General features: G+C 51.4%; 1 protein-coding gene across 1 annotated transcript in view; it reads left to right on the top strand.

Moving 5' to 3' along the window:
• Positions 1 to 1,632: 1,632 nt before the first annotated feature.
• GPT2 (glutamic--pyruvic transaminase 2) overlaps positions 1,633 to 27,155 on the top strand; it is a 43,403-nt gene continuing 17,880 nt past the window's right edge. The window contains exons 1-5 of the mRNA XM_032255623.1: positions 1,633 to 1,755; positions 1,985 to 2,248; positions 15,310 to 15,399; positions 18,054 to 18,162; positions 24,178 to 24,311. Coding sequence (XP_032111514.1) covers positions 2,006 to 2,248; positions 15,310 to 15,399; positions 18,054 to 18,162; positions 24,178 to 24,311 — 576 coding nt within the window. The 5' untranslated portion in view covers positions 1,633 to 1,755; positions 1,985 to 2,005. The remainder of the gene's footprint in view (positions 1,756 to 1,984; positions 2,249 to 15,309; positions 15,400 to 18,053; positions 18,163 to 24,177; positions 24,312 to 27,155) is intronic.

The following is a 27,155-nucleotide window of genomic DNA, read 5'->3' on the forward strand; positions in this document are numbered from 1 at the left end:
TCAAGCGTGTTTTGGAGGTGGAGGGTTATGTTTCTGTCTCCTCAACTGGGCAGGTGATAATGACGACACTGAAGAAGGAACTAAGCTCACTGGGGGAGATTTTTACCTGGAGACTGAATACCTGGCCATCAAGACCTAGTGTAGACACAGGTGTGGGGGTGGAAGCAGTACATAAGAAGCCCAAATAACTTTGCAGGGCCCTTGGTGGGCCAAGCCAGGTTGCTAACATGGGAATACTCAATGCTATCTTTGGTTTCTGTTGTTCTCCCCACCTCCTTTCCGCCTTTATTGGCAACCAATGTATTTAATCACAGTATGAGGTAGATGTTACCCTGATTTTACGCACGGGGAAACTAGGCTTTATTAAGTCAAGGTAGTACGAAGTCAGATAAACAGTGCATGGCTGTATCCAACTGTGGATATTCTGACTCAGGTCTACCTTCCTCCCTACACTGGGGCTCCCAACTTTAACAAACCTAATGGGTGTGTGTGTGTTGGGATGTGGGAGCTCTGGGCTGTTTTTCTGCTTGAAAACAGCCAGACTCACAGAATTTCCAAGGGAAAGGACCTTAGAGGCTACTTAACCCAATTTATTTTGCACATGGAGAATCTGGGACTGACAGGGGATTTTGTAGATTCTGTATTTGTATTTTTTGATTTTGTAGATTTTGGTGTCTCCATTAGACCTGGAGTCTTCCAGAACTCCGCTTTGCGCCACCCTAGGCCACCTCCAGTCTTGCCCTGCTCTTGCTCTGGGCGAGCCAGGAAGCCTTTCGCTTGTAGACACCGTTACCAAACATAATAGCCCCCTTGTGCTGGGCATTTATTCCTCAACAAATATTTACTGAGTGGCTCCTCTGTGGTGGAAACTGTTGAGGTGCTGCGAATGCCATGAACAAGAAAAACACTGCCCCTGCCCCTCTGGAGCTTGCACGGTTAGTTGGGGGAGGTAAACCATAAGCCAGTAAAACGTAACCAAAGATAATTTCAGATGCTAGGCAGGAATTAAAACAGAAGTGATGGAGGTCGGGGGGTTAGATGGAGCGGTCGGGAAAAGCTGACCGCCTGGCAGATGGTTCTTGAAGTCTCACAACAACCCTCAGAGGCAGTGGGCAGATCCCCGTTTTGCTGAGAAGGAAGCTGGCGTTCGGGAGTCGGGGCGGCATGACCAAGTCCCAGACTCCTCACCCACCTTTCAGCCAGCCCGGGTGGGCGGCGCAGGCACCGTGTGGCCCTGAATGATGAAACTCGGGGGAAGACTGCACCATCTAGCATGCGGCTTCCTTGCAGGTGCTGGCACTGAGAACGGAGGGGGCGGCGGACACGCCTCTGGGAGAGAGGCTGCAAACAGCTCTTGCTTCGCAGACCTGACCGAGAGCACGGCCACCGCCCGGCCCCTCCGGTCTCTCCAGTCCCTCAGCTGGGACAAAGAGCCCGCCCAGCCCTGACCACGTTCCGCCAAGCTCTCCCGCCTCCTGTCCGGCCCCCGTCCGGCCCCCGTCCGGCCCGGCGCGGGGCGTTGTGGGACTTGTAGTTCGCGTCGCTCTCCGCAACCTCTCCGTAGCGGCCAGGAAAACTTCAGGACCCAGGAGGCAGCGCGCAGGTCCGGGGCGGCCCCGACGGCGGTGGGTGTGCGAGCGCAGGGGCCGGGCTGCACGGGCACTGGGCGCTGGGATGCGGCTGCTGGCACAGAGGCCGGGGATCTGCTCCAGGCGCACGAGCTAGGGCGCGGCGAGGGCCGGTCAGGGGCGATAGGCACGTTGGATACCTGCCCTGGGCGCAGCCTTTGCGAAACCCGGTTGGGTGCGCGTTGGTGCTTTCAGCGGCGCAGTGGAGGGTCCCGGTCGCCGGGGGATGGGCAGCAGCGCCGGAGCCAGGCTGGCACCGCTTGCTGAAAGAGCCCTTGGCTGGGCTTGTGTGGGAGACAACTGCCCGCCTAGGGCAGTTCGCGACGTGTTTGTTCTCTTTCTCCTTTTGTCCCAAGGTTTCCCTCCGCAAGCGCGCGATGCAGCGGGCGGCGGCGCTGGTCCGGCGGGGCTGTGGTCCCCGGACCCCTGGCTCCTGGGGCCGCAGCCAGAGCAGCGTGGCCGCCGAGGCCTCGGCGGTGCTCAAGGTGCGGCCCGAGCGCAGCCGGCGCGAGCGCATCCTCACGCTGGAGTCCATGAACCCGCAGGTGAAGGCGGTGGAGTACGCGGTGCGGGGACCCATAGTGCTCAAGGCCGGTGAGATCGAACTCGAGCTGCAGCGGGTGAGCGCGCGCCGGGCGCCGTGCGCCGCGGCCCGGGGCCCGGGAGGCTGGGGCAGCTGAGCAAGGGGAGAACCGCAGCAGCCCCAGCTGGGGTTCTCCCCACGATGTCCACCTCCATGGCCAGCTCCTCATTAAGCCAAGCTTGGCTAAAACGAGAGAATGACTCCTCCCGCCCCTTCATCCACTAGTGCCCAGCACCCGGCACTCAGTGAGGCCTTTCAATACGGTTCACTTGTTGAATTGTATTCGTCAATTGTTCAGCGGCCCATGCTGCCAGGCACCGCGCGTTGTGTGTTTGCCCTACCCTCGTGGAACCAAGATCCACGGAGGGAGGAACATAAGTGAATGAAGAAAGAAGCAAGAGAGTCTCAGTGATAAGTTGTTGGAAGAAAGCAATAACGAAAGAGGGTTGGAATGGGGATGGTGGGAGGGAAACCATTTTAGGTAGAGGGGAGACAGGGGGCTCTGTGGAAACTTGGGTCTGTTCCCCAGCCTCTTTCTCCGTGTCTTTGGCCTTTAGGGTCTTTGCTAGTCCTGATTCCCAGAGGAGTCGTCAGAATTCCTTCCTTTAGGCCCCTCTGAAGCCTTGGCTGACTGGCCACTTCTCTAGTTTGGGGACAGTCACCGAGGTGGGGAACCAGAGGGTTGGGCCTGTTGGGCTTTGGTAAGGAGGCCTTGGGACTTTCTTCGTCTTGGCGGGCCTGCCTGGCTGGAATCTTGGCTTGAATTTATAGCTTCATGTATGGTGACCCCCACAGCCAGGAGGGATTTCTGCCTCCCTGCAACCAGGATGCCTGGGGGTAGGTGATAGAGGCGTCCCTGTAAGATAAAGTTCTAGCCTGGGTGGAATTCAGGAGGCAGAGCAAAGAGGGGTTATCTTAAAAAGTAAACACTCCTAAGATTTGTAAGAAGCTAATAATCACCCAACTGCTTGCTAGAGAGAATCTGACTGAAAATAGAGGTGGGAGGGAGGATTCCTTGATTTTGCCCTTAGACGGGTCACTTAGTGTCCCATGAATGCATGGCAGTAAGTTTCAGGGGTATCATGACACTTGGCCCCATTCCCGTGGGGATGTGGGGGGTTTAATGAGCTCCTGGTCTCCTGAGACCTTGTTGGGACACCCAGTTCTGCCGACTCAACTGAGCTGGAAAAGTCAAAGTCCAGTGTCTCCTGCCGACTCCTTGCAGGGCTAAGTTTAAAGCTGGCTGGGAGGAGGCTGGCTTTGTTTCTGTGCCTCCCTGGCCCAGAGGTGGGCCAGGCAGAGAACATAGGCTGTTGCCGTCTGGCAGGCCGGAGCTGGCCCTCCTTGAGGCAACAGCGTCCCTGCTAAAACACAGCTGGGATTAACGTGCTCCTGGTGTATCACATTACAGCTGATTTCGCTGGTTCCAGAGCTGGCAGGGATTCCAGGAATTACCTCTGCCTTTTGCTAAATAGCAACTCCTTTGTCCACCCAGTGAGGCTTGAGGATAATGAGGACAGAGGGGCACTGTCTTTGCTTTTGCATTGTTCTCTGAGCCTGAGTTCCCCTCCCCCGATTCTTTAAGAATGTGGTGGGATTTTTTAGCAGGCAGAATATGTGAGAGCCTTCCAAGTGGGAGCAGTGCTGTGAGCAACAGCAGGAAGTTGGGGAGTTGTGGGCATTTGGGGAAGGGGGCTGGTGTTGTTAGTGGAACACTAACAGAGGGATGTGGGAGGTGAATGAGACAGAGAAGGTGGACTGGAGTCTTGTGTGCTGGGATTAGGACTTCATGGTACGTTTTGGTGAGAGGTGGGAACCAGGAAGGGTTTCCAGCAGTGGTGTGGGTTAATGATTGCAGGTGGGCAAATTTCTTGGTCACTGGGCCAGTGGCATCTCTGATTTCTGAGACAGAAGCTCCACATCCCCATATACTACTCCTGAGTTAGTTGAGCAGTTTTTTTGGCCACCTACGTTTTGTGGTGCTTTCATTCAAGTGTGTTCTTTTTCATTCTCTTCTCACTGTGAGTCTCAGTTCCCTGGCTGTGGCTGCTGGCCAGACCAGCTTAGATAGCCTCACTGAAACCCTTCCCTCTTGGGAGACAGCCCCGCTTCTGTTTGCTAGCTTAAACAGTGCCCCTTCTGTGAGAACCACATTTCCCCAGTCTTTTCTTTTTATTTATTTATGGCTTGCCTTAACTTTGCACAGCTTTGGTTTTTCTACTCCTGTATTGAATTGTTGTGATCAAAACTGGTTGGTTGGAGGCTGGCCGCGGTGGCTCACACCTGTAATCCCAACGCTTTGGGAGCCTTAGGTGGATGGATCACTTGAGGTCAGGAATTTGAGACCAGCCTGGCCAACATGATGAGACCCCATCTCTACTAAAAACACAAAAATTAGTTGGGCATGGTGGCACACGCCTATAATCCCAGCTACTCTGCAGGCTGAGTTAGGAGAATTGCTTGAACCTGGGAGGTGGAGGTGGCAGTGAGCCGAGATCGTGCCACTGCACTCCAGTCTGGGCAATAGAGTGAGACTCCAACTCAAAAAAACACAAAAAAACAAAAACCTGGTTGGTTAGAGATGGGATGGGTTATGATTTATAGGGAGTAGGGTGACTTAGGATGAATCCTATATCCATTCTGGGCCTCAGTTTCCCTAAACAGATGTGGCCTGGCTAGGCCAGGGTTCCCTCCTGTCCTCAGTTTTATACCTCCTTGTCCATTCAAAACTGTCCTTGGGGACTCAAGGTGACTCGTAGTGGTACCAAGGCCTTCATGCTGTATATGGAATTCTTTTATCAGGTGCTCTGCAAATAGTACGGGCTGTTTGGCTGGACATATGGCTTTGGTGTTTGACTTTGGGTGGCTGGCAGAGCTGAGTCCCTGTCCTTTATGATTCTCTAGGAACAGAGCCTGAAGGAGGTGGGGAGGTGAGCTAAGGGCTGTGAAAGGGGCCGTTCTCTTGCAGCCCCAACTCTGTGCTCTTAGAGGGGCCCTGCTTCTCTCTGACAGCAGCTCCAAGGGGAGAACCTATCTTAGCTTTTCAGATCCTGGTGTTCACTGTGAGCAGCACTTAAAAATAAGCTGCAATTAAAAGGAGTTTTGAAAAGATCTGACAGTTCTTTCTCAACCTACTTTTTCCCTTGCTTCGTTGGGGGATGGGTGTTGGGGATTGGTACAAGTGGAGACAGGAATGGCTTTGCTTCTAGTTGTAAGGCAATAGTCAGGGCAAACATTCAGAACTGACGGGAAGACTGATGATTACTGGTCACGTCTACGTGTGTTGTATCCAAACAAAAGTAAAAGCAGAGGGTGCAAAGGCACGTGGCTATAGTTAGCTGAGAACTAAGATTGGAAACCCTGGATGTGCCAAGCACAGGTGGTGAATCTCATTCGTTTTCTATGGTGTTTAGATGCTACTTTATTTATTTTTGCTTGTTTGTTTTTGAGACAGAGTTTTGCTCTTGTTGCCCAGGCTGGAGTGCAATGATGTGATCTCGGCTCACTGCAACCTCAGCCTCCCGGGTTCAAGCAATTCTCCTGCCTCAGCCTCCTGAGTAGCTGGGATTACAGGCATGCACCACCACGCCTGGCTAATTTTGTATTTTTAGTAGAGACTGGGTTTCTCCATGTTGATCAGGCTGGTCTCGAACTCCTGACCTCAGGTGATCCACCTGCCTTGGCCTCCCAAAGTGCTGGGATTACAGGCATGAGCCACCCTGCCCAGCCTTTATTTTTTTGAGACAGGCTCTTGTTCTGTTGCTTAGGTTGGAATGCAGTGGCACAGTCATGGCCCACTGCAGCCTTGAACTCCTAGGCTCAAGCCATTGTCCAACCTCAGTCTCTTGAGCAGCTTGGACTACAGATGTGCGCCACCATGCCTGGCTAATTTTTAAATTTTTTGTAGAGACCAGGTCTTAGTATGTTGCTTAGGGTGGTCTCAAACTCCTGGCTTCAAGCAGTCCTCCCACCTTGGCCTCCCAAAGTACTGGGTGGGTGGGTGTGAGCCACCACACTCAGCTACTTTTTCTTGTGTAATTATTGTTAAATAATAATACTAATTATTGTTGATTATAGCTGTTCAGCCAAACAGCCCATACTGTTTGCAGAGCACCTGGCAAAAGGATTCCATAGCTCTGTCGCCCCGACAGGCGTGCAGTGGCACAATCTCAGCTTACTGCAGCCTCGACTTCCTGGGTTCAAGCAATCCTTACACCTTAGTCTCCTGAGCAAATTACACCATGCCTGGCTAATTTTTGCATTTTTTTGTAGAGACAAGGTTTTGCCATGTTGCCCAGGCTATTAATTTTTTTTTTTTTTTTAAGAGACAGGGTCTCGCCCTTTCTCCTAGGCTGGAGTGCAGTGGCGCAGTCATAGCTCACTGTAACCTCAAATTACTGGGCTTAAGCAATCCTCCTGCCTCAGCCTCTTCAGAAGCTAGGACTCAGGCGTGTGCTACCATGTTGGCTACTTTTCTGTTTTTGTAGAGATGGGATCTTGCTTATGTTGTCCCAGCTTGTCTCAAACTGCTAGCCTTGGGCGATCCTCCCACCTCAGCCTCCCAAAGTGCCAGGATTACTTGTGTGTGAACCACTGTGCCTGGTCTAGATTCTACTTTAAAATTTGTAGTGCAGGCTTCCAACAGGATGAACCCTTCACCTACCCAGCCTTTCCAAGTCAGTCACCACACATGTCCTGGGCTCTGCCTTTGTGTGCTATGGGCCTCAGGCAAATCATTTACCCTTCTGCAAAATGAGGCCAGTTTATTTCTCTGAAAGACTAGTTTGAAATGTTAGTGATAAAATAATACACACACAGAAAAATAAAATAAAATATAAAGAGATGTTAGTGATAATGCTTTGAACAGCTGTGAAGCTAATTAGAACTGCCAGGTCTTGGTTCTCAAGCTAATGAGAATGGCCTGGGGATGAGGTGCTGAGGGTCCTTGTCTTTCCTACCTCCTGAGGCTCTGGGTGTGGGAGGTGCTCCGTGGGGTTTGCTTTTTCCTCCCGGGCCTCTGCCTTGCTGTTCAGAGCAACTCCCACTATCCTGTTTGGAATTTGGAGTTTATCCTTTCATCTCTGCTTCTGCCTTTCGAATCTAGGCTTCTATAGTTGACCACCCCGCAGATGCCCAGAGTTTAGGGGCCTGCACCTGGCCTGCCCTGCCTCAGTGATCAGATAGCTCCGCCCTGGGGTCTCTTGCCTGCAGTCTCAGCCACAGATAGTGTGGCTGCAGCTCCAGTTTTTTCTGGCTTCACTTGTCTTTCTGTTTTGGGACCAGATCTTGTGCAGAGTCTCCGCTGTTAAATGGACCTGTTTCTGGGACCAGGGGGTCTAGTTGGCATTTGTCTCTGGGGCCTCTTGCTAGAGCTGTCTGTAGGACTTTCTGCCCATCCCAGCCCCAGTCAGTGCACTTTTTGGGGTCAGGAACCCAGGGGCACTTTCACATCATGCTCCCAGGCCTGGGGCCAGCGGGTCCTCTCTCCCACAGCCTGCCCTTCTCCTTCCGCCCACCCTCTTCTTATTCTTCACCAGCCTAGACTCTGGAGGGTGGCCGTCTCATCTGTGCTGCTCATGGCTGTCACTGGGGCATGGGTGACCAGTATTTGTTGAATGGGAGGAAAGTTCTCTGCCAGCCTTTCCGCCCACAGGCCATATGAAGTGACCAGAGCCATTCCTTGCATAAGGAAATGGCCTTGTGCCTGTTTTTTCTCTCCATTTTTATTGAGGGGGAGACAAATATAATTGACAAAGAAAAATTGTATATATTCAAGGGACACATTGTGATGGTTTGATATTTATGTACATTGTATATGTAATATGACATGGAAATGATTACCACGCTCAATTATTAATATTCCATCCTTTACCACACATAGTCACCATCTGTGTGTGTGTGTTGAGGACACTTACCCTGTTCTCAGCAAATTTCAAGTAAAAAATATAGTTTTTTTTGAGACAGAGTTTTGCTTTTGTTGCCCAGGCTGGAGTGCAATGGCATGATCTCCACCTCCATGGCTCAAGGGATTCTCCTGCCTCAGCCTCCTGAGTAGCTGGGATTACAGGCATGTGCCGCCACACCCAGTTAATTTTGTATTTTTAGTAGAGACGGAGTTTCTCCACGTCGGTCAGGCTGGTCTTGAACTCCCAAACTCAGGTGATTCGCCCGCCTTGGCCTCCCAAAGTGCTGGGATACAGGTGTGAGACACTGCACCTGGCCAAAAATACAGTTTTCTTAACTATAGTCACCATGCTGTACGTTAGATCCCCGGGTCTTACTCATCTTTATAAAAAGTATTTTTAAATTTTTGTGGTTATATGGTAGGTGTTTTTTTGGTTTGGTTTTGTTTTTTGAGATGGAGTCTTGCTCTGTCACTAGGCTAGAGTGCAGTGGTGTGATCTCGGCTCACTGCAGTCTCCGCCTCTCGGATTCCAGCCATTCCCCCACCTCAGCCTCCTGAGTAGCTGGAACTATAGGTGTGCACCACCACACCCTGCTAATTTCTTGTATTTTAGTAGAGTCGGGGTTTCACCATGCTGGCCAGGATGGTCTCAATCTCCTGACCTCATGATCTGCCTGCCTCAGCCTCTCAAAGTGCTGGGATTACAGGTGTGAGCCACCGCACCTGGCTGTTAGGTATATTAATTATGGGGTACACCAGACATTTTGGTACAGGCATGTAGTGTGTAATAATTTCATCAAAGTACAGTTCAAGATGAGATTTGGGAAGAAAAAAACAATAAGTAAAAAAAATAATCCCATCAAGGTAAATGAGGTATCTGTCCCCTCCAGCATTTATCCTTTATCTTACAAACAATCCAGTCATGCTCTTTTAGTTATTTTTAAATGTGCAATTAAATTATTATTGACTATAGTTACCCTGCTGTGCTGTCAAATACTAGATCATTCTCTCTACTTTTTGGTACCCATTAACCATTCCCACTTTCCCCCACTGCCCTTAACAGACTCTGGGAATCATCCTTTTACTGTCCATCTTCATGAGTTTAGTTTTTAAAAATTTTTAGCTCCCATAAATAAGTGAGAACATGCAAAATATGTCATCTTATGACCGAAAGTTTGTACCCTTTGATCAACATTGCTGCATTTCCACTCCCACCACCCCTGCTTTTATTAGTTCAACTTTTTTTTTTTTTTTAAGCAGAGTTTCGCTCTTGTTGCCCAGGCTGGAGTGCAATGCTGCAATCCTGGCTCACCGCAACCTCTGCCTCCCAGGTTCTAGTGATTCTCCTGCCTCAGCCTCCCAAGTAGCTAGGATTACAGGCATGCGTCACCATGCCCAGCTAATTTTGTAATTTTGGTAGAGACAGGGTTTCTCCATGTTGGTCAGGCTGGTCTCAAGTTAAACTTTTTTAGATTCTACATATAAGTGAGATTATACAGTGTTTGTCTTTCTGTGTCTGGCTTATTTCACTTCACATAGTGTCCTCCAAGTTCATCCATATTGTTGCAAATGGCAGGATTTTCTTTTTCTTTTTTTAAATGGCTGAATAATAGTCCATTGTATATAATAGTCCATTGTACCATATCTTTATCCGTTCACCTGTTGACGGACACTTAGGTTGGTTCTATATCTTGGCTCTTAGAAATAGTGCTGCAGTGAACAAGGGAGTGCAGACAACTCTTCAAGATAGTTATTTCATTTCCTTCAGATCTGTACCCAGCAGTGGGATTGCTGGATCCTAGGGTAATTCTATATTTAATTTTTTGAGGAACATCCAAACTGTTTTCCATAATGGAAATGTAAATTGGTGGGAATGTAAATTGGTATGGATTTGCTAAATCCAAGGATGCTTGAGTCCCTGATGTAAATGGTGTAGTATTTGCCTATGACCTATGCATATCCTCCTGTATACTTTAAATCATCTCTACAGCCTCTATAGATTACTTATAATATGTAGTACATACTGTGTACATAATCGTTCTACTCTTTTTTAGGGAACAATGACAAGAAAAGTCGGTGTTGAGTACAGGTGCAGGGTTTTTTCCTGAGTATTTTTGACCCGCGGTTGGTTGAGTCCGTGGATGCTGGATCCACGGATATGGAGGCTGACGGCATCCCCTTCCTAGGGCCGCCTTTTTGTTTGTTTCCTTTGCTGTGCCTTGTACTTGTTAGAATCATCCATCCACCTGTGACCCCCATGCTGGTGCCGGGCCTGTGGGCTGGGGAGGACATTTTTTTCTTCTCTCTGCTATCACTCTCTGAAATATGCCATCGCCAGAGCTCAGGGTGGTTGGGGGGTGTGGCCTCCCCTGATCCCTGCTTGAGCCAAAGTGGCGGGAGGGGACCCTTCCCTGGGAAGGACCTTCCCTCCGTGCTGCACAAGGGAGGCAGGACGTATGCAGGTGAATTCGAAGGCGGCTCTAGAATGCCGTCAGAGGAATCAGGATGCTATGGCTCGTTAGTCCCTCTGAGCTGGCAGGGCCCTGAGGGCAGGGTGGGGATGAGGTTCCCATGGGTGCTGTGCCTGTGGGCCCTGGGCCAGTCACTGTAAGAGTCACTATGAGGAGTCTACCCCAGGCTCTTGGTATTTCCTGCCCCATGTAGATCTTGAGTGCCCAGATGCAAGAGTATGCTCAGAACAGTCTCCTCTGCATGGTGGTCCTTGTCTGGGTGGGATGGTTTCTTTGTCCATTCAGGGCAGCCAGTGTCCTGATCCCCAGCTCATCCGTCATGGCAAAGTGTCTGGGGTCTGCAGGCACCAAGACCCAAGAATGGAGATGCTGCATTCCCAGGTTCCCCAGTGGCAAGCCCTCCATTGGTTGAGCAGTGCAGGGGAGGGCATGGGAAAGGAGCATTCAGGGCTCTGTTCCAGGTGTTATTCTCTCACTGTGTTGGGCTGGCCCAGGGCCCACAGCTGTGTGTTGGTTCCTGGGCCTCACAACTGTGACACATTTACTCCCTATGAAGAATGAGTTGTAGCCACACCCCAGAAATCTCCTAGATTCAGCAAGCTAGGCCTGGGGGCTACAGCAATTTTGTCAGGCTGAGCAAGGGCCTTATTGCCGGGAACCCAGGCCAGTGCCAAGGGGTGGATCGGGCCTGCCTCTTTGCACAGAGAGTCTTGGGTAACTGCCCACACCCTCAGCCTTCTGGGCTCCTGCCTGTGGGATGAGCATGGGGTAGCCTAGAAGCTTCCGTTTCTAGGTAAAGGGGGAAGCAGTGTGGATTCTTTAGTGTGTTCTGATAGCCATTGTCACTATGCACTTCTTTGAGTCTTTACATCTCCTTCTGCATTTTAAAGCATTTTCATAGTAAGTAGTTTGGCCTAATAAAACATTTTTATAGCAAAAAAAAAAATCAGCCAAATGCGGTGGTGGGTGCCTGTAGCCGGAGCCTCTCCAGAGTGCTTGCTCCCCGCTCCAGCCTACCCCTGTGCAGTGGGCAGTGCTGCCCTGGCCTTGACTCTTCAGACATAGTGGCTGCATCTGGATGCCACTGGGAATCTTTATCCATGTTGGTGAGACACTGAAGAACTCAGTAGACGGGGCACAAGGGGCTCAGAGGGCCCCTTCTCCCAGAAACATAGCTTGTGGGACTTATGCCCTGCTTATGAAGGTCCAGAGTCACTTCTGTGGCATCTTCCTCTGTCCCCAGTGCCTCCTCAGTTAGGGCTTAGGGGTGGCACACTAGAGCCAGAAAAGCTGCTTTTGATTCTCAAGTCCACTGGTTTGTTGTTGTTTTTAAGAGCCAGGGTCAGGCCAGGTGTGGTGGCACACACCTATAATCCCAGCACTTGGGGAGGCTGAGGCTGGCAGATCACTTGAGCTTAGGATTTTGAGACCAGCCTTGGAAACATGGTGAAACCCCATGTTTCTATTAAAATACAAAATACCAAAAAAAAAAATACAAAGTCTCCATTAAAAATTAAATTGGCAAGGCATGGTGATGCCTGCCTATAGTCCACATGGGAGGCCGAGGCATGAGATCACTTGAACCCGGGAGGTGGAGGTTGCAGTGACGGAGATCACACCACTGCACTCCAGCCTGGGCAACAAAGGGAAACCCTCTCTCAAAAAAAAAAAAAAAAGACAGGGTCTCACTCTGATGCCCAGGATGGAATGTAGTGACACAATCACAGCTCACTGAAACTGTGAACTCTTGGGCTCAAGTGATACTTTCACTTCAGCCTCCCCATAGCTGGGGCTATAGGCATGTGCCACCATGCCTGGCTACTGTTAATTTTTTGTAGAAATGAGGTCTTGATGTGTTGCCCAGGCTGTTGTTGGACTCCTGGCCTCAAGGGATCTTCCTGCCTTGGTCTCCCAAAGTGCTGGAATTACAGGTGTGAGTCACCATGTCCAGTCACTGTTGTTTTACTTAAGGTGTATATGACTAATTCTGAAAAAGCCATGTCTTCTAAAGTTGCCTTTTTTTTTTTTTTTTTTTTTTTTGAGATGGAGTCTTGCGCCCAGGCTAGAGAGCAGTGGTGCAATATCTCAGCTCACAGCAACCTCTGCCTCCCAGGTTTGAGCAATTTTCCTCCCACAGCTTCTTGAGTAGCTGGGATTACAGGCACCCACCACTGCACTTGGCTAATTTTTTTGTGTTTTTAATACAGATGGGGTTTCACCATCTTGGCCAGGCTGGTCTCAAACTCCTGACTTTGTGATCCACCCACCTCGCCCTCTCAAAGTGCTGGGATTACAGGCGTGAGCCACCATGCCTGGCCTTAAAGTTGCTTTTATTCACACATTGCCTGAAAAGGAGAAAAGACAAGTGTCGCAAGCACAGAGTTACATCTATCAAATTTGTATTTGGGATACCTTTGGGGAAGGGAGACAGGACAATGGCCAGGCCCTCCCACCTGGGCCGTGGCCACCACCTTGCCGAGCTCATTTTTCTTCCTGCTGTGACTCTGGCAACCTTGTTCCTGGGCTGGCTTTTGTAAGATGATATTCATACTTTGCCCAGGGCTTTCACTGTTTGTCTCAGGTAATCCTCTCAGCTGCCCTGGGAAGTCCTTGAACTGTTGTTGACTGCAGTTTTTCCAGTGGCTAATTCTGGATTTGTCAGGGAAATGTTTAGGATTCCCACATTTCCAGGTCCCTGTAATTTTCCATGTCACACTCTGCTTTCACCTTTGCAGCAGCCAAGATATCCTTCTGTCACTTCCCCAGTGACATCGCAAGGGTCTTGGAGTTCTCTCTGTGTTCTCTCTTCTGTGCTACACATGTTGCTCAGGCAGTGGCCTCAATTTTGCTCTTCAATCAGTCTTTTTATCCCTGATGCTTTTTTTAAAAAATGTGAAAATCAGCCCACATTTTTCATTCTGCAAAGCGCAGGTCGCAAGAGAATGACCCTGAGGATTCCCTGCTGATCCGTATCTTCTGGTGGGGAGGGTGTCTTCAGTGTCCCTGGCCATTAACTTAGGCCATCGAGGTAAAGCTGCACCTGGGACAGGGTGCAGGGGAGTCTGGGACCCTGTGTCCCTGACATTTGGCATGATCTACTGCTGGCCCCTGCCTCCCTCCCACACATCTGGCCTGGAGCTGTCTTTTAGATTTCCCTGTGTGGTGGCAGTCAGGCCATGGAGCAGCAGCTGTTCAGGATCCTTGGGCAGCCAGGAAAGCTCTTCCAGCCCTTCTGGAAAGTGGGAGGCAGAGGAGGAGCATAGTGGTTAAGAAGAGTGAACTTGGAATCCGGCTTCCTGTGCTTATAGTCAATCCCAGCACTTAACATTAATCAGTTGTGTGGCTGGGCACAGTGGCTCACCCCTGTAATTCCAATACTTTGGGAGGCCAAGGCGGAGGATCGCCTGAGCCCAGAAGGTCGGGGCTGCAGTGAACCAAGATCACACCACTGCACTCCAGCCTGAGTGACAGAGTGAGACCCTGTTTCTACAAAATAGTAATAATAAGTAATAAATAAAATTATGTTGGCCGGGTGTGATGGCTCATGCCTATACTCTCAGCAGTTTGGGAGGCCGGGGTGGATGGATCACATGAGGCCAGGAGTTGGAGACCAGCCTGGCCAACATGGTGAAATTCTGTCTCTACTAAAAATATAAAAATTAGCCAGGCGTGATGATGCACATCTGTAATCCCAGCTACTCAGGAGGTTGAGGCTTCAGAATCGTTTGAACCGGGAGGTAGAGGTTGCATTGAGCCAAGATGGTACCACTGTACTCCAGCCTGGGTGACAGAGCAAGACTCTGTCTCAAAAAAATAAAATAAAAGGCCGGGCACGGTGGCTCAAGCCTGTAATCCCAGCACTTTGGGAGGCCGAGGCGGGTGGATCACGAGGTCAAGAGATCGAGACCATCCCGGTCAACATGGTGAAACCCCGTCTCTACTAAAAATACAAAAATATAAGCTGGGCATGGTGGCGCGTGCCTGTAATCCCAGCTACTCAGGAGGCTGAGGCAGGAGAATTGCCTGAGCCCAGGAGGCGGAGGTTGCGGTGAGCCGAGATCGTGCCATTGCACTCCAGCCTGGGTAACAAGAGTGAAACTCCGTCTCAAAAAAAAAAATAAATAAAAAATAAAATAAAATAAAATTGGCCAGGTTAGGTGGCTAACAGCTATAATCCCAGCACTTTGGGAGGCTGATGTGGGCAGATCATGAGGTTAGGAGTTCAAGACCAGCCTGGCCAACATGGTGAAACCGCGTCCCTACTAAAAAAAATAGAGAAATTAGCTGGGCATGGTGGCTCGTGCCTGTAATCCCAGCTACTTGGGAGGGTGAGGTAGGAGAATTGCTTGAACCAGGACCCGGGAGGTGGAGGTTGCAGTGAGCCCAGATTGCGCCACTGCACTCCAGTGTGGGCTACAGAGCAAGACTCCATCTCAAAAAATAAATAAAATAAAATTATGTGACCTTGAGCAAGTTTTCTAGTCTTTTAGAGTCTTGATCTCCTTATCTGTCAAATGGGATTAATAATAGTTCTTCCTCATGGGGTGGCGGTGAAGGTTAAACGAGACCAGGCATGTCAGAGGTCTGACACTAAATCAGATACTTGGTAAGGCTCAAAATAGGGCTGTTTATTAATATCCTGCAGGAACCCTGCCTGGCCTCTGGAATCCAGGGTCTAAGAGTTTCTAATAAGTAACCACCTGTTGCTTTTTCTCTGCCCAGGGTATCAAAAAGCCGTTCACAGAGGTCATCCGAGCCAACATCGGGGATGCCCAGGCTATGGGGCAGCAGCCAATCACCTTCCTCCGGCAGGTGAGCCGCCCCTAGGAGCAGAGGCTGCAGGAGGGCAGGGCTCTAGGCTGGGCGGGCCGTCGTGGGGGCTGTCCTTAACCCCCTCTCTGTCCAGGCCGTCCCAGGCCTGATGCCCTCTGGCTGTCTCCCTTAGCCTCCTTCCTGCCTTTCTCAGGTTGTTGGAAATTCCCAGACACGTTTTGGGGTTGCTCTGGTGTAGGAGGCTCCCAGGGAGACTCTTCCACAGGGTGGGGTCCTGGAAGCTGAGTTACAAGCTTGTTGGGAAAAGGCAGTGGTGGGGTAGGCGGCAGCCCAGGGGACAGGGAAAGGCTGGCTGGGCTGGGGGTAGCGTGGGTGGGGGCAGGAGGTGGCTTCCCACTTGAGGCCCTCCCGGGTGTGAGTGTGGACTCTGCTGGGTACCAGCTGTGTGGCTTTGGGCAGGTGGAAGTGGGCAGAGCACTGCCTTGGGGGACTGCTGGGCCTTGAGGTGATAAGTGCAGAGGCCTCCTGGGGCCCAGCACAGGAGCTCGAGGTTGGGGGCGGCCAGTGTGAGCCACTGTGCCCCTGGCTGCCTCTTCAGTGACCTGGCTCCAGGAGAAGGTGGCTTCTGTGTTTCAGTCTGAGCACTAACCTCGAGAGTGCCGCCTGGCCAGGACTGTGGGATCTGTGGGCTGGAGGAGGACGGGTGGGAGATGCCCCAGGGCAGAGGCCTGTTTTGTTTTATTTAGTTTTTTGTTTGTTTGTTTGTTTTTGAGATGAAGTCTCTTTCTGTTGCCCAGGCTGGAGTGCAGTGGCATGTTCTCAGCATACAGCAATCTCCACCTCCTGGGTTCTTGCAGTTTTCCTGCCTCAGCCTCCCAAGTAGCTCCAATTACAGCCATGCACCACCATGCCTGGCTAATTTTTGTATTTTTGGTAGAGACACAGTTTCACCACGTTGGCCAGGCGCGTCTCAAACTCCTGACCTCAAGTGATCTGCCTGCCTTAGCTTCCCAAAGTGCTGAGATTACGGGTGTGAGCCACCATGCCCAGCCTGTTTTGTTTTGTTTTAAATTTTTAATTATTATTATTTTTTAGAGCCAGGGTCTTGCTCTGTTGCCCAGGCTGGAGTACACTTGAAACGATCACAGCTCTCTATAACCTCAAACTCCTGGGCTGAAGCAATCCTCCTGCCTCAGCCTCCTGAGTATCTGGGACTATAGGTGTGTGCCACCACACCTGGCTAATTTTTAAAATTCTTGGTAAACACAGGGTCTCGCTGTGTTCCCCAGGCTGGTCTCGAACTCCTGGGCTCAAGCAATCCTTTCCTGCCTCAACCTCCTGAGCCACTGGGATTGAGGCCCTTTTTGAATCAAAATGTGGTGCTGTGTGTGGTTAAGTTTCATGGGGTGGGGCCATCAGGGAAGTTGAGCCCTGTGAACCTCAATTCCCTGTTCCCCGCCTTGCTCTCTGGGGCAGAGGGCTGGGAGGGGCTGGGAAGGCTCAGCTCACAGCCCCTGAGGGATTTGTCACAGGGCAGTGAGAGAGAGGAGCTGAGTGTGGCCCTGGTCTGGGGGCGCCCACTGTGCCTCCCTCCCATGGCCACTGCTGCTGACCCTCGGAGCAGGCCCATGGCCATGGATGTTAGAGTCCCCATGCTGGGCCCAGGAAGGGGAAATGAATGAGACCACACGGTGGCTCTGCCAGGGAAACAAGGTGGGAGGAGGCCAGAGGGCCCGGACTGCCCTGGAGCGTGCGCATTGGAGGGGAGGGCCAAGCGAAAGTGGCCTCTCAGTAGAGGTCCCTGCACAGGTCTGGGTTGTGGTTGTGGCAGGCTCCAGGACAGGCCTCACTCTGCCTTACTTGCTGGAGATGTGTTCCCAGGTCTAGCCCTGCCACTGTGCATGGCAGGCCCAGCCTCCCCAGCCTGGTGCCAGTTGCATCCGGCCTTCCCATGTCTCCTCTGACCTGCGTAGGTGCCCCTGGGAGGTGGACAGGCAGCTCACTGCTCATTGTGCAGATGAAGAGAAGCCAGGCTCCATGAACCCAGATGCTTGCTGGTCACCTGGCTGGTGTCAGAGCCACGAGCCCTGACCCCCTCAGTGTACCTGGCTCTGCTCCTCTACACCAGCCTCAACTTTCTGGGCGAGCTGGGGTTACTGGCACTTTTGTACACATTTTCTTGCTAATTCTCTTAATGTGTGGGTTTGGGGTGATGTTCTCTGTTACAGAGCAGAGAAAGCTGGCCGTTTTCATCTGGGGAGGAAAGGGGGTGGGGAATGCAGGGGGAGAGGGCCTAGGGCATTGGGGGAGTTCAGGCTGGAAGTCGGAGGGTCTGCAGCCCTGCTCCACTTGCCTTCTGCCCTGCAGACCCCTGATTGTGCCTTGGATGCGTGAGCCCGCTGTCCCTAGTGGAAGAGCTTGGGCCAGGGGCTGAGTAGCAGCCTCACTCTGATCGTTGACTCCTCTTTTAGCAGCCCAGGTCATAGTACATCCCAACTCTCAGCTTCTGTTCTGCTGCAGAGATCCCAGCATCCTCCCCACCTGTCCCCAAGCTCCCACAGGCGAAGTCCTTGCAGAGCAGTTTGTGGCAGCCCCATCCCTGGGAGCTGTTTTCTTTCCAGTGGCCTCTGTGTCCCTCCCAGAGCTCTGGGAGTCGGGCTGCTGGGAGCCCAGCCTGTGCCTTGTTCCCCCAGGTGATGGCACTGTGCACCTACCCAAACCTCCTGGACAGCCCCAGCTTCCCAGAAGATGCTAAGAAACGAGCCCGGCGGATCCTGCAGGCTTGTGGAGGGAACAGCCTTGGTGAGGCCCCAACTTGCCAGGCCCCCGGGCGTGAAATGAATGGATGCTCCCAGCGGCCCTGGCCTCGAGTGGAGGGTCCTGCATGCGAATGAGTGTGTGAACGTGTGTGGGTGGCTGACAGCACGCAGAGTAAACGAAAAATAGCGTCCTCTTCCCACTCACGCCTTGCTGGCCTCCTGTTTATTAAGTGGGCGGTGCCAGCGCCACCTTTAGGTACAAGTGCCTGCATCATGCCAGGTGTGGAGCCTGCCCCTGGCAGCCAGCCTCATTGGACAGCAGCTGAGCCTGCCTTTGTCACAGCAGGTTTCACCCAGCAGTAGGAGGCTGGGTAGCAGTGCAGTGCTCAGTTTTGTTCAGTGTCCTTGCCTCTCAGTGGCCCCCAGCTCTGAACGTGTCCCTGTACCGTCTTGGAGATGGCAGCCAATTGCTGGGGGAAGGGAAGCACCTTGGGACCCCTCCGGCTCCTTTCTGTATCTTTCTTCAGTCCAATGGTGCCAGTTCCCCCTGGTACTTCATGGTGTCCCCCTGGCACTCAAGCCAGCCCTCACTCCCTCTTTTGGCAACCCATGCCCCAGTGTCTGCCTCCTGACAGGGCACCAGGCACTGGGGCTCCGTGAAGGGAACCTGGAACTTGGCCCCTGTGATGTGAAGATGGTTCTCTCCCTCCCCTGCGGGGATGGAGTTCCAGCCTCCAGGGCTCTGGCTCTTTGCTCTCTCATTTTCTTTCCTCTATTTATTTTTGCTGGTTCCTTCATGCAGCTCCCACGCTGGGAATCCAGTTTCCCTCGACCTGAGGAAAGCTGCTGTTCTTAGAGTCTTCCTAGGATGTAAGCACTGATGTTCCGGAAAGCGGAGCTGAGGGTGGGGAACGGGACGAATTCTGGTGGCTTGCTCAGCAGGGGAGCGGCCCCCCTTGTTGTGGCTATCTCTCCCCTCCCCCCAACTTTTTCTGCTCCAGCCCTCGTTAATGGCCCTGTACTCACTCTCCTGGCTGTGGCCTCTGAGTCCGAGCACTGTCCCTTTCAGGAAGGGGCCAGCCACCCCTTGCTTTTCCAAAGCCTGCCAGCCTGGATGGGGTATGTGCCAGGGCCTTGAGTGCCAAGACCTAAACCACAGGCTGGCAGAAAGCAGCCCTGTAGCACAGAGGCCTGGCTCCTCTTCCCCCACACTCTTTGCCTGGCCCCAAAGGCAAAGGTATTTCTCAAAGATTCCATGCCTGTGGCTCTGAGACTGCTGGAATCCCCAACTGAGAGGCAGAGGTGGGGAATGTGCCTTCTGTGTGTCTGATGTGAGTGTCCCGGGACGGGGCAGGGATTTTTGTTCCACATACTAAGTCTCATCCACTGCGTGTTTTTGCAACTTCGTGTCAGTCAGAGCTGGAGTAGTGGGGCTGAGAGGCTGTGTCACTGTGAGTCCCCTCTTGGGGTATTACAGCAAAAGACCAGTGGCCTTCATGGTTTTTGGGACGCACCCTGGGTCCTGCTCCAGAACCTCATGAACACAGGTGAGATGGGAGTATTTGGAGTCTCTCTCATCCTTCAGCTGGAATTACTTTGTACCCACCTCCTGGGCTTGCAAGAAAGATTGACATGTGTGCTAAAGCCCCTTGTTAGAGAAGCCCTGCCCATTCTAGGGGGCAGGACAGTGTGGTTCATCCCATGACAGGGACATGGTGGTGTCGCTCTCTGTCACCTACTCTGGGCAGCTTGAACACTTTTCTGCCCACAGGAGTAAAAGGAAATTGAGTATGTCACGATGCCCCAGGGCCACCCTGACCCGCAGGGAGATTATTAAATATGTATACAAAGTCTTGAAGCTCACCCAGGATGTGTTTTTATCATGCCCTTTAAAATTATTTCTTGGGCTGGGTGTGGTGACTCATACCTGTAATCCCAGCACTTTGGGAGGCCGAGGCAGGTGGATCACCTGAGGTCACGAGTTCAAGATTAGCCTGGCCAACATGGCAAAACCCTGTCTCTACTAAAAATAAAAGAAATAACCAGTCATTGTGGCAGGCGCTTGTAATCCTAGCTACTCAGGTAGCTGAGGCAGGAGAATCCCTTGAACCCAGGAGGCAGAGATTACAGTGAGCTGAGATTGCGCCATTGCACTCCAGCCTGGGTGACGAGAGTGAAACTCCATCCCCTCCAGAAAAAAAAAAAAAAAAAATTATTTCTTACCAGGGCTTCATTTTCTTTTCCTCTGTTTTCTAAGAGAGGGGGTCTTGCTTGGTTACCCAGGCTGGAATGCAGTGGTGAGATCATAGCTCACTGTAACCTTGACCTCCTAGGCTCAGGCAGTCCTCCTTCATCAGCCTCCCGAATAGCTGGGACTACGGGCACACACCACCACACTCAGCCAATTTTTAAATTTTTTGTAGACATGGGGTCTCACTATTGTGTAGGCTGCTCTTGAACTCCTGGACTCAAGCGATCATCTTGCCTCAGCCTCCAGAGTAGCTGGGATTGTAGGCATGAACCACCACACCCAGCCACTTCATTTATTTCCTATTTGACAAGCTATTTGGTTCTCAGGTGTGTCCTGGATCTGAATGGGGTTGAGGTAAAACCTAGCACCTGCCTGGTGGGGGGTAGGCAGGAGCTGTGTGCCCTTGTTCAGCCCCTCCCTCAGCATGCACCATGGACCAGGCTGTGTTCTAGACACCAAAGACACTGATGAGCAAGGCGGGGGAGCTTCTGTGCTCATTAAGCTATCAGATTCAGGAGAAACAAACATGAAAAAGAATTTATACAAATCTGCAATCCCCAGCTCTCATGAGATCTTGGAGAGAGCTGCAGGATTATAACAAGGGGCTCTAATGGAGAGGGGAAGCGCTTAAGGGGAAATGTGGCATTGACACTTATGGGGAGGTTAAGTATGAACCTGTAAATGAGTGCTGGACCAGCAAACAGTGAGTGTGTGCAGAGGCCCTGAGGTTGGGACCTGTGTGTGACTGAATGAAGGGGCCCTAGGGTAGTAGTGTTTGATGAGGTGGGAGTTTGGCAGTTGGTCCTCAGCAGGATGTAGTGGAGCGCAGCCCACAGTGGGCAACGTGCTCCAGGAGGGATGCACAGAAGAAACGGGGAACAGCCCCTGCCCTGGAGTCAGCATGGGGAGGCAGGGCTGCTTCTGTACAGAACAACGGGAGGGGCCAGCGCAGTGGCTCACACCTGTAATCCTAGCACTTGGGGATGCTGAGGTGGGAGAATTGCTCCAGCCCAGGAGTTCAAGGCTGCAGTGAACTACTATCTTGCCACTGCACACCAGCCTGAGCAACAAAGTGAGACCCTGTCTCTTAAAAAAAAAAAAAAAAACTAATAAATAACTGGAGAAATAGGCTGAGAGAGAGGCTGGGGATGGAGCAGAATCTTTAGAGCAGGCCTCTTGGAGACAGACTAGAAATGAGCCTGGAGGGATTAGAGTGATTTGGAGCATGATGTGAGATGTAAAGAAAAAGAAACCCAGGAGCCTCCTTGGAAGGGTGGAATGTCTGTGACCTGCAGAGGGATTGCTAATGGGTCAATCCAGGCCTGGGTGTTCAGGGAAGTGGATGCACTTAGAGGCAGGAAGAAGAGGAGGCCCTGAGGAGGAAAAGGTGGGGCATTGAAAAGAGGCGAAGGGAAGCAAGGAGTCCTAGTCTCTGTGTAGAGAAGCTCAGAAATATCAACTAAATCACCGAGTGGAGGAGGGCTCTGACACCAGCATCTGTACCTCACCTCTTTTAAACTTACAAAATACTTAAATGTATTAGAATACTCAAAATAATGTGACAGAAGCCCATGTCCACCTCCCAGAGTGACGTGAGTTAACGTTTGCCATGTGGCACCTTAGAGTGTTGGTCTGGCCTCTCCTCTTACAGCTGTGCAGAGCCCAGTGCTGTGCAGAGAGGCTGAGGCAGAGCTGGGGCGGGCATTCCAGTTCATTGTTTTTTTTTTTTTTTTTTTTTGTTAGGGTTTTACTCTGTCGCCCAGGCTGGAGTGCAGTGGTGTGATCTCAGCTCACTGCAACCTCCACCTCCAGGGTTCAAGCGAGTCTCTTGCCTCAGCCTCCCAAGTAGCTGGGATTACAGGCACCCAACACCACACCCGGCTGATTTTTGTACTTTTAGTAGAGAGAGGGTTTCACTATGTTGGCCAGGCTGGTCTTGAACTCCTGACCTCAGGTGATCTGCCTGCCTTGACCTCCCAAAGTGATTACAGGTGGGAACCATTGCGCCTGGCCCCAGTTCAGAGCATTTGACCTCCTGGATGCCAGGCCTGGACCGATGCAGGCTGAAGCCCCAGAGAAGAATCAGCTGCTTTCAATCACCACCCTGCCTCCTGGGGGCAGTTTTTGCAGTAGCACAGAAGGAATAGTCTGGTTTTCTTTAAATGTGATATAGAATTCAAAAGGTCTAAAAGAATATGCAATGAAATGTCTGCCTTCCATGTCTGACCCCTGGTCCCTGTGCACTTCCCCAGGGAATTCACCAGTTTGAGTGTTTTTACAGAGAGATCTTGTACCTGTACAAATACATCTTTCCAGTTTATTTTTAAAAACCAAAATAGCAGCCTGACATTAAACAAAAACTTTATGGAGGTATGACGTATGGTAAAATGTACCACTACTAACATATAGCTGGAATACCTTTCATGCATGTACACATCAATGTCATTCCACCCGGCTCTGGATACGGAGCTGCCAGCCCCCCACCCTGCACACTCTCTTGTGCATCTTTCTAGTCAATGCCCCCACCCCAGAGCAGTTACCACTGCTCAGCTTCCAGCACCATACATTAGTTTTGCCTGTTTTTGAACTTAGTATGAATGACTTCCAACCCTAAATGGCAGTGAGAGGGTATGTTCACATGGGACTGGGGACTGGGGGACACCCTCCAGTCCCAGGGATCTGCGGTTGGTGCTGGTCAGAGCCCTGGGCTCCTGGGGCTGGCCGGTGGTGCTACTGTGGAGTTGTTTTTTTTTTTTTTAAGACGGAGTTTCGCTCTTGTTGCCCAGGCTGGAGTGCAATGGCGCGATCTCGGCTCACTGCAACCTCCGCCTCCTGGGTTCAGGCAATTCTCCTGCCTCAGCCTCCTGAGTAGCTGGGATTATAGGCATGCGCCACCATGCCCAGCTGATTTTTTGTATTTTTAGTAGAGACGGGGTTTCACCATGTTGACCAGGATGGTCTCGATCTCTTGACCTTGTGATCCACCCGCCTCGGCCTCCCAAAGTGCTGGGATTACAGGCGTGAGCCACCGCGCCCGGCGGAGTTTTTGTTTTTATTTTTATTTTTTTTGAGAGACAGTTTCACTCCAGGCTGGAGTGCAGTGGTGCCATCATAGCTCACTGCAGCCTGTACCTCCTGAGTTCAAGTGATCCTCCCGCACAGTGTCCAAGTAGTTGGAACTATAGGTGCAAGCCACCACGCCCGGCTGATTTTTGTTATTTTTTGTAGAGATGAGATTTTGCCACATTGCCAAGGCTCATCTCAAACTTCTGGGCTCAAGTGATTCTCCTGCCTCAGCCTCCCAAAATGCTGGGATTTACAGATGTGAGCCACTGCGCCCAGACCAGGGGTACTATTTTGGAGCCTAATGTTGGCCCACTCTCTCAAGTCCTGTCGAACTATGTGTAGGCAACCATGATAAAAGCCTGGGAATCCCAGCTCTAGTGACTGACATTGTCACAGAACACATAAATTCCAGGAGGGTGGGTGGAACAGATGTGGACACCATTTGATTGAGTAGAAGCCAGGGCTTAGAATAATGGGTAACACATAGTAGGTACTCAGTTAATCCTGGGTGAGTGAGTGGATGAGTGGATGGATGCATGGGTGGATGGATAAAGGGGTGGGTGGATGAAACCCAGACAGGCAGTTAAGCAGCTTGCCACAGCTCCAGAGCAATGGGAGTTGGGCTCCACCCGAGACCCTCACCCCAAACAGGCATCCCTCTCATTACATGGATATCAATTATATTGACCCTGTGGAGCCAGATGTCCTGCTTTTGTCACTGTCTTGCCTGCTGTCTTATAGGGTCCTACAGTGCCAGCCAGGGCGTCAACTGCATCCGTGAAGATGTGGCTGCCTACATCACCAGGAGGGATGGCGGCGTGCCTGCGGACCCCGACAACATCTACCTGACCACAGGAGCTAGTGACGGCATTTCTGTATGTGTGAGGGTGGCTCATTATCTGGCGTTTACCCACATGAAGAGCAGCCTTGCCTGTTAGGGCCCAGCATGGGAACTGGCTAGCAGGGAGACAGGCTTGGGTGGCAGCATGGGTGGCCACCCTCTGGTTCCCTTGCCCTGGCACCCTGCAGTCTTGGCCTCTTTTAGTCTTCATGAGCCTGGACGTTACTGCAGCCTTGATTTTTCTCTGGAGTACACAGTGGCAGGTCCGGCTGCAGAGGAGCCAGGGGACACCCGAGGGTGGCCATTGGCCTTTCTGTGGTTCTGCATGCACTGCTGTTCCTCATGTGCCAGGTGCTGGGGACATAACGGGGAACCAAACACATCATTTGGCCTCTGCCTACAGAAGCAGAGCAGACCAGCTGATATCACAAAAATAAATGCATATCACATGCTTTTAGTTTCTCTTCTGCAGTGGAGAAGGAAAGGCTGCCATAGGAGGGAGCGGCAGGGACTCCGACCTGGTGGGGCAGGGGCGGGAAGGCTTCTCCAAGGAAGACTGAGCAGACACTGACCTGAGGGACATGCAGGAGTGAACTGGGAGAGAGGGTGTGCTCTGAGCCGAAGGTCACTGCAGAGGCCAGGAGCTGGCAGGAGGCTGAGTGCCGGGAACTGGAGATACTGGGGGATGAGTGCATGGCAAGGGATGGAGCTACCAGGCATGGGCTGGCGAGGCAGCTGGCGCCAGTACAGGGCCTTAGAGGCCACCCTGAGGATTTGGGTCATTGTGCTAAGAACAACAGGGAGCCACTGAAGGGTCTGAAGGAGAAGGAAGTGGGGCAGTTGGATTTCTGTTCCTAAGTTTAAATTTTGGCTGGGAGGGGCACAGAAGCCATGAGGAGGTGGCTTGGCTGCGGCCAGTGATTACTTGGCTGGTGGAGCCTGCAGTCGTGGGCTTGGACTGGTGGAACCAGCAGTCCTGGGCTTAGGGGACTGATGGAGCCTGCAGTCCTGGGCTTGGGAGACCAGTTGAGCCTGCAGTCCTGGGCTTGGGAGACCAGTTGAGCCTGCAGTCCTGGGCTTGGGAGACCAGTTGAGCCTGCAGTCCTGTGCTTGGGGGACCGGTGGAACCTGCAGTCCTGGGCTTGGGGGACCTGCGGAGCCTGCAGTCCTGGGCTTGGGGGACTGGTGGCCTGCCTCTCCCTTTCTGCACACCCCTCCCAGGGGTCTCGTGTGGTGCTGGATGCTGTCAACTTATCTATGCTCAGGGAACCATGTGCTGTCTGAACACTTTCTTCTTTAATGGGGCTGTCTTTGTTTCCTGACCTGTAAGGCTCGTTTGTTGAGTGCTTTGTTCCTTTCCCAAAGCCTTTCCTACACATTCAGCCCATGGGAAATGGAGGTCCAGAGACATTAAATGGTCTGCCTGCCTTGAGTCAGTTCTTGTGACATTTGGGATTCTAACATTGGGGCTCCAACCACCAATCACAGCATCTTCCATTGCCTTCTGCTGTCAAGGCCTCTCTTGAATCCCAGAAATGCCCAGTGTGGGAAGAGGTTCCGGTGGAGGGAAGGGGGTGTGTCCACAAGATTCAGTGGAAAGAATCAAGTCATAAAATCTCATGGCATTTTTGCAGCAAGGAACTGAATCTGAGAAAGGACCTATGCCAGTGTTTAAGGTGGAGACTCTCCCTGCAGGGGGTTTTGGCTAATTAATTCAATGAATTACTGGCACCTCCACCAGTACCCTATAGGAATCCCATGGCCTGGTTTCTCAGCATTCTTAAAAGCATCCACTCAGCTTGGAAAATGGGTCAAAGCGCCACCTGGTGGCAGTAAATGGGTATTTTATCCCATTTTAAGAGTCCCCTGTTGGGGTGAGTGAGGATGGGGTCTTTCCAGCCTTGCGCACTGATACTTAGTGATGACACACATTCCCCACCAGGTCAGAATCCCCAGACATAGGCAATCGGGATTACAAGGGCAAGGTCAGAATAATTCTGAGACAGAGTGAGTGTGGGAACTACTATTTTAGAAGTATTAAAAATACAAGCATTGAGTCTTTTTAAAAATATATTCTTTTAGGCCAGGTGCAGTGGCTCACGCCTATAATCCCAGCACTCTCAGGAGTTCGAGACCGGTCTGACCAACATAGAGAAACCCTGTCTCTATTAAAAAAGATATTTGGACACGGGGACAAGGGCTTCTCTCTCTTCCTTTGTTGAGATAAGCTGGGTCAGGGCCAAAATGCATTGAAGTTGATTGTGGAATCTGTTTCTCGGGAACAGCAAATGATGCTTCAGTCAGCTGAAAACAACCCTTGAAGGCCAAGGCAGGTGGATCACCTGAGGTCAGGAGTTCGAGACCAGTCAGACCAACATGGAGAAACCCCATCTCTACTAAAAATAGAAAATTAGCCAGGTGTTGTGGCACATGCCTGTAATCCCAGCTACTCGGGAAGGCTGAGGCAGGAGACTTGCTTAAACCCGGGAGGTTGTGAAGAGGTTGTGAAGCCAAGATTGTGCCGTTGCACTCCAGCCTAGGCAATGAGCAAAATTCCGTTTAAAAAAAAATATATATATATATGTGTGTGTATATATATGAGAGAAGAAAAATAAATGTATATTTTTAAATTTTGAAATAAGGACATGGGAGTCTCACTGTGTTGCCCAGGCTGGTCTCGAACTCCTAGCCTCAAGCGATTTGGCTGCCTCAGTCTCCCAAAGTGTTGGGATTTTAGGCATGAGCCACGTGCCTGGCCTAAGTACTAAGTCATTAACTACATGTTCTACACTGTGCTGAGAACTTTAGAACATTGTATTTTGTTTACTCCTTGCGGCTGCCCTCATTTTACAGATGAGGAAACAGAATCAGGGAAGTA

This window comes from Sapajus apella, unplaced genomic scaffold, assembly GCF_009761245.1.
Source record: "Sapajus apella isolate SASKATOON/1434 unplaced genomic scaffold, GSC_monkey_1.0 scaffold90, whole genome shotgun sequence".
Lineage (NCBI taxonomy): Eukaryota > Metazoa > Chordata > Mammalia > Primates > Cebidae > Sapajus > Sapajus apella.